A 7,431-nucleotide genomic window follows, 5' to 3' on the forward strand; every position below is an offset into this window, starting at 1 on the left:
TCATCGGGCAGTGGCGAGGAGTACGAGCCAGACTCGGAGGACCTCGATACGACTGACAGGGAAGACATTTCAGGCCTGTTCGGGGTAGCTCCACTCCCAGAGTCACCTACCCCCCCCCCCCTATTTGACCCTAGGCCTAATAAAAGGCTGTCTCAACCGCTTCACCTCACAGATGAGACGGCTCTTTGTTAAGAAGGCACAGGCCCGCCACCCAAAGTCCCCAGGGCAGCCGCCCCTCAACTTGAAGGCCCTCAACCAGCACCTGATCCAGCTCCGCAGGGAGGACTGCCGCGGCATGAGCTGCCGACAAAAGCGCCGTGGGTGAGGGTCTATCCGCCTGAGCCGGCAGTGGACGTAAGTTCAAAATGTACAGTAAATAATCCTGGACCAACTTGTGTAGTATCAGAAAACCCCTCAGAAGAGCACACTCGATAACGGGGAGCCCATAGCGAGTCTTGTTATGAATTCTTCGATTGGTTTGGATTGTAGTTCTACGAGTTTATCTAGTTTACGTTTTTGGGTTTCCTTCTTTCTTAAAATGACTTTATTTATTTGATTTTCAATGCTTGACAAGACATTGTTGGTTTGAGAAGGGTGGATTGCATTCAAAAGGTCGATGTGTGATTTCAAGAGTAGGGTATTTAGCATGTCTTTCTTTCTATAGAGAAATTTAATTTCGTTATTTATCCAGATTCTTTCTGCTAATGATTTGGCCTTTTGAGCGGAAAAACTTTTATTATTTTTTTGGTTACTTTTAACGGGAAATATTACCTACAGGAAGAGGGACTCGCTATGGGCTCCCCGTTATCGAGTGTGCTCTCCGAAATATACCTCAATATTTTTGAAAACAAAAACATCCTCTCCGACAGCAATAAATTTTCCAAGAAAATAATGTTCTATAAAAGATATGTCGATGACACATTTTTTATTTTTAATGGCAATCCAAGGCAACTACAACTTTTGAATAATTACTTGAACAATATTACTCAGAACATCAAATTCACGCTCGAAGTCGAAAATAATAATTCAATCAACTTCCTAGATCTCACAATGACCAAAAATAACAACAACATTGCCTACAAAATTTACAGAAAGCCTACAACAACAGACCATACCATCCACGCATCATCTAATCATCCACAATCCCATAAGATGGCTGCTTACAATAGTTTTGTTAACAGGCTTCTAAAAAATACCCATGACCCAAGCAGACTACAATGATGAATACACATTATTAAAGTGCATAGCCGTCAACAATGGTTATAACAGTAAAATTATCGATAATATCATCCGTAAACAAAAAAACAGAAAGCAAACAGAAAAACCCGTTCAAAACTTTATATCCATAGAATATGGTAGCAATCTACACTATACACTGAAAAACGAATTGAAGAAACATAACGTAACTTTAGCCTGCAAAACTTCGAATAAATTAGAAAGCCTCCTAAATCCACGTACTACCGAAATAACTCATTCAAACAGCCTTGAGGACACTGGAGTATATAAACTATCTTACAGTGACTGTCCTAAAATATATATAGGACTAACAGGTCGTTCGTTCAAGAAAAGGTTCAACGAACACCTTCCTAAACCTAAATTGAGAACCCAACACTCCAAGTTCGCCGAGCACCTGATTAACGAAAACCACAACGTTAATAGCTGCAATGATAGCTTGAATATTCTACACAAATGCACCAAAGGCTCCTTAATGAATGTTCTAGAAAGCTTAGAAATATACAAAGCAACAAAAAAACATCCTCATGACATTTTAAATGAAAAACTAAATTTTGGCCGTAATATAATATTTGATAGGATTGAGGACATTGATAACGGAAGCGCTCACAATCAGCTGTTTCACCCCCTCCAAGGTCAATGTCAACAGACAGGAGTCGGTTAGTTGCATCGTGTCCGTCACCGCGGTACTTATGGCCGGCCGCGCATTCATTTTTGTAAATAGTATGTGTCCGTGTTCGTGTGTTTATGTTAAATGTACTGTGTATAATGACGACAACAAGATGTCACAATGTTTTTAAGAGGCAAGAGGCTCGACAATGAAACCTTGATGTTTCGAAACTAGACGCCATAGACTTATTTTAGGATTGACGACGTAAGGTATGTAACCTATTTATATTGTCAATAATCAGTCCTGAAGGCAATGATGAATGAATACTATCTTTAAAGTGTGATATTTTTCAAGCACACTTTATTTGGTCGACAATATTTAATGACCCATTGTTACTTTTTTCGTTAATTTTTGTTACACTTATATTTTTATGTTCTTTATTTTATTTTTTTATAGCCTATATCTGTTTATTTTTTATTTTCTTTTAGGCTACCCACTTTTAGATTTATATTAATTTAAAATCACATTTAGTTGGGTTTTTAGGTCTATCCAAGGCTTTTGGTAACTATATTTTACAAGTTAGCCTTCCAAGTGTCCATAGTAAAGAGTCTGGTGAGAGAGGCCTCCAAAACTTTCTAGGTCTGGTGGTATGGTTCTTTCAATTACGGATTTATTTATTTCATTAAAGTGTGGTGAGAGAGGTCTCCAAAACTTTCTAGGTCTGGTGGTATGGTTCTTTCAATGACGGATGTATTTATTTCATTAAAGTCTGGTGAGAGAGGTCCCCACAGCTTTCTAGATCTGGTGGTATGGTTCTTTCAATGACGGATGTATGAGAGAGGTAACTTCTCAGGTGAGGGCTCGGTTATGAACTTAATATTTGTAACATTATTACTACAATTCTGATTTTCACTGATTTGAAGTCAATGCTTCAACTCTGAGAATCATTGAGACTCCTAAGGGTTTCCTTTCTAAATAATCGATCAAAATGTCTGGATGAAATATGTTGACGTTGCGTAACATTAACTTTAGATATTTTAAAGTACAAAGATATTCCCTTAGCCTATAATAAAACACTCTTTATTCTGGATCGTTGAAACACGTTCATTGAAACTGTTCATAATACTTATACCGCTTTGACCACGTGTCCTCCTTCCGAGATGCTGCAAAGCTCATCCCAATGGATGAAATGTGCAGGAGGCTGACCTGATGCCTGGTCCACAAAGTGCTCACGCTGGGAGAGCCTCAGTACCTCAGCGAGAGGCTTAAGTACAGGGGGGAGATCTGCCTGCGTGGTACTCGTTCCGACCGCAGGCTTCACTTTCCTAAAGTGAGGCTTGAGGTTGGAAGAAAGTAATTTTCTTATTTTGGCCCGCGGTTGTATAATGGCCTCCCTCAGGACATAAAGAGCTCCAAATCGTATACCTCATTCAGGGCCGCAATGCAGAAAAACAAATGTAAATTGTAAATGTTTTTTCTTTGTAGTTAGTTTGTATATTATATTTCTGTATATATTAGGTTAGTTAAGTTTTAGTTTGACTTGAGTAAGATTGAAAATCATGTATATGAAACTCACTTGTAAATAAAGACCTTTTTATTTATTTACCTGTAGGCCTAAATAGAAATAAAAAAAACTAAACAACCGATATCCAAGACAGACAATACTCGAACTAGATCGAATGAATTAACGAAGAAATTTATTGGTAAGAAGAGATACGAGAAATGGTCTGTATACAGACGAAGGAAACAAAAGAAAATAAAGAATCAAAAATAAGATGGCAAATAAAAGATAAGAAATCGTTCTTAGAAAAAATCCACTTTTCAATAGGTATTGATTATCCAGAAAACGTTTTTCACCGCACTGCTAAAGAATGTGCACACAATTATTTTGTTCAAATTCCAGCTAATCCCAAGGGTACGCCAAAAGTATGCCTATTTCATATGCCTATTATGCTATTTCAGCATCTAGCAACAACCATCTTCGAAGACTGTTTGCTAAATTAGTTGAATTCATAAACTGGGTCAATTCTTTCAACAATTACTCGACTATAAAGACCACCTTGTTGCTTAGAGCGCTCACTTGTTACAGCCCGAATGCTCCGGGCTGATTCTGAAGAAGCGTGTAAATGTTTTAGTAAACGTTAAGTGGAGCCTGGTGAAAAGCCTAGTATGGTGTTGCTGACTGGGATAACGTTAAAAAGCTCTACAACATCGATAGCGGAGTCATAAAGTGAAGAGCAACCTAACTGACGGAGAAGCACATCCGGCCAAACAGCTTCGAGAAGATAAAGTTAAGTTGGCGACGCAAGTTTTTAGCTTATCCATCAGTGCAGCCATGTCAACTGCAGTTGAAACTGGAAAGCTGCCTTTAAGCGCACTTGATACTGCGTAATTTCTTAAACGTTTCACCAACATATTTGACGTGATGAATAGCACAAGTAAGATCAATCCGAACCAATATAGATGTGCTATTTCAGCATCTAGCACAACCATCTTCGAAAGCTGCTTGCTACATTAGTTAAAGATATAAATTGGTTCAAATCTTTGACCATGTTTAAAAAGACCACCTTGTTTACACAGCTTGGAGCCAAGCACACTGGTTGCAACCCGAATGCTTAGATCGGGCCAAACACCTCTTGACTGAAAGGCTCAACCAGGACCCAATTGATAATGAGTTTTCAGTCGCTAGACAGAAGTGCAGGTATGTAAACGTATTGGCATATGTAAGGATTTGGCATTTAAAAATATCTCCAATTTGAAAACACCCGCGTCGTAGCAAACCTACTTATTCAGCGAATTTCCAATGAATAAGATATGCCTTAAAGCCGCAAACCAAGTTTCGTAGAAATGCAGTGTGTAAATTAAGTATTGAAACAAATCTGTAATTTTAAAACTGAAATAGATAGAAATATTCTGTTTGTGGTGATAATTGATAACAAAGGTTCCGCAATTTTTAAAATCAAAAATATTTTTTAACCCCCCTAACAGGGTAGGAGGTGGTAGGGGGTAACTTATTTTTTTAAATAGCAACCTCTATTTTACAACCAAATCTTCAACTCCCAGGATCCTTATCCGTTAGGGAACATAATTTCACTGGACTGAAATAGTGGAAGCCCGTTGGTGTAATCTCAAACATTCCAATTATGAGGGGAATTATAATTAAGGCTACAAAACCCCCAGCGACAGCGGGACGTCATCGTTGGTGCCTACCCCGGAAAAAAATCAAGCCTGCCTCGGAAAAAAATCAAGCCTGCCCCCGAGAAACCCCCACCGCCGATCTCATTCTGCTCCAAGACTCCGAAGGGTGAACACCAGCTGCTCCTCTTCGCTCGCTGATCAACCAACTTCAAGGACATCCAGAGTGCCGTTCCTTCTAGCAACAGCCATCGTCTGACGCCCAGCCCTGACAGCCAGGCCAGACAGCCAAACGCCTGCCCAGCCCCCCTCCATCAGCTTCAAACCGAAGGCCTGCACCAGCCAGAACAGCCGTGCGCCCGACGCAGCCCAGTCACCAGAGCAAAGCCGAGCGCCTGCCCGGCCCAGACCAGCCCGCCCGCCGTCTCGCCTGCCGACACCACCTCACTAGACGGACTTCAAAGCGGTGTGGTAATTATTCTACAAGTACCTAACCCTCACCAAACCTCCACACGGCCCTGGTTAGCGATCAACTGCCCGGCTAGCCCGGTCTCCAGCCTGCTGGTACTTGCTGCCTTGCTGCGGGAAGCAAACCTACGGCTCACCCTGTGGACTAGGTGACTTTCCCTGAGTGTTCAGGGAATGCGATGCTGAGGGGACTCCACCACTCGACAGACTACAAAGTGATCAAGCACGAGCTCGAGTCCCTTTCTGCTAACTCGTTCTTCGTCACTGGGTAGAGGACCGGAACCTGGGCGAGGCTATGGTAGCTGACTCACCTGATTGGAGACACAGAGTATCGCTGGCACCCTACAAAGTATTACGCTACTTCAAAGCTGTTTGCAGAATTATCCACAAAATTGAAAATAAACACGTATTGACACCACCCTGTATTCTCCTCAATCGAACCCCACCGAGATATGTAACCGGGTGCTGAAGATAATGATAAGACAATACATAGATTCCAATAATAGACACTGGAATAGTACTTGAAGTAATTCAGGTTGGCAATAAACACAGCCGTACACCAGTCGGCAGGATACACGCCAGCCTACCTCAATTTTGGAAAGGAGTTACGACTTCCCGAGGCCCTTCATGAAGGTATTGAAGTAGATCCAGGGGACAACCCTAGAGTACCAGACCGTCTGCAACTTCTGAGGACTATACAAGACACCGTGAAGCTAAACCTCTCCAAAGCCTATCAACGCCAAGCTAAATATTACAACCTTCGCAGTCGACCAAACACGTTCAAGGAGGGACAACATGTGTTATGCAGGAGACATGAACTTTCAGATGCTGCAAGAGGATTCGCCGCCAAATTGGCCCCACAATTTGACGGACCCTAAACGATTGTACGCCCTGAAGTAGCGAATAAATTTGAAATCCGAAAAGACAAAGGAGAAACGAAGAGAGCCAACGTCAAAGACCTCAAACCGCGCTGCTGAACTCAAACTGCTTCATGAAACCACTAGAAACCCAGTCTTAACATCGATCAAAAAAGGTGATGGCCTTCCCAAGTGTTTTCTTTGAAAGGTGGGACAGAGAGGGACAAGGGTATGATGGCGTAAAGAAGTGGGCAAAGGAAGACCCTTTAGGAAAAGACTTTGTACTTTTTCCAATTTTCATCAAACCGGAAATTGCATCCAACATATCCCACGAGGCCAGCATCACGACCAAAGTCAACCCGAACACCCAATTCGGACACTGGGCCCTTATAGTTGTCCGCCCAAAGAAAAAAAAACGCTGTGGCCTTAGACAGCCTTGGCCAAGAGCACAACCTTCGAATTGCTCAAGTAAAAGAGTTCATCGAACAAGAATCATTAAAAAGGGAACGAAAACTTCTCCCAAGGTGGAATCTATTAAACGACCTCAAGACCTGTAGACCTTAGACTTTAAGACATTAGAGTCGACCTTAAAGGAGATGAAGCTGTAAACTCCTGATGTAGGTAGTATGGAAGTCGAAGAGACAAGAGAAGATTTTATGGCACCAACCTTTAAGGAATTCCATAATCCAGCCCCTGCCGAACGGATGGAGACATTTAGTCCTGCTACAGTTAGTGGTGCCCACGGAAGCACAAAACCGATAGGATCAATGCCACCACCTAGAGTTTTTCCTCCCAAGAAACTGCAACCCCCAAAACGCAGGCGAGGGCATACCCAGAGACAACGGGTAATCCTTACAGATAGCTCTTTTGTACGTATAAATAAAAGAAAGCTGGAAAATATTCCCCACTATTACCCGGATGTGGATATCATGAGCTTGACAAAACGAAATAAAACGTCAGAGGACCAGTAAAGAAAAAAGAACAACTCGAAGGCATGTTAGTTTTAAGGAAGATATATTTGTAATTTTTCTGTGATTTGTAATATTCTAGTCGAGAAAGAGCTTTTTATTTAGTTATATTTTGTTATGATTTTTTTTTCAAGTTAAAGAGAATTTTGTTTTAGAAATT

The 7,431-nt window shown here is 41.3% G+C and overlaps 1 protein-coding gene across 1 annotated transcript; it reads left to right on the plus strand.

Moving 5' to 3' along the window:
• Positions 1 to 5,625: 5,625 nt before the first annotated feature.
• On the plus strand, positions 5,626 to 6,324 carry LOC128984549 (uncharacterized). Its single transcript, XM_054403883.1, has 2 exons — positions 5,626 to 5,714; positions 5,982 to 6,324. The coding sequence occupies exons 1-2, from the start codon at positions 5,626 to 5,628 to the stop codon at positions 6,322 to 6,324; spliced, it is 432 nt and encodes a 143-aa protein (XP_054259858.1).
• The last annotated feature ends 1,107 nt before the right edge of the window (positions 6,325 to 7,431 follow it).

The sequence above is a fragment of the Macrosteles quadrilineatus genome, unplaced genomic scaffold (genome assembly GCF_028750875.1).
Source record: "Macrosteles quadrilineatus isolate MER2022 unplaced genomic scaffold, UCM_ALF_1.0 Scaffold_2__2_contigs__length_208266976, whole genome shotgun sequence".
Taxonomy (NCBI): Eukaryota; Metazoa; Arthropoda; class Insecta; order Hemiptera; family Cicadellidae; genus Macrosteles; species Macrosteles quadrilineatus.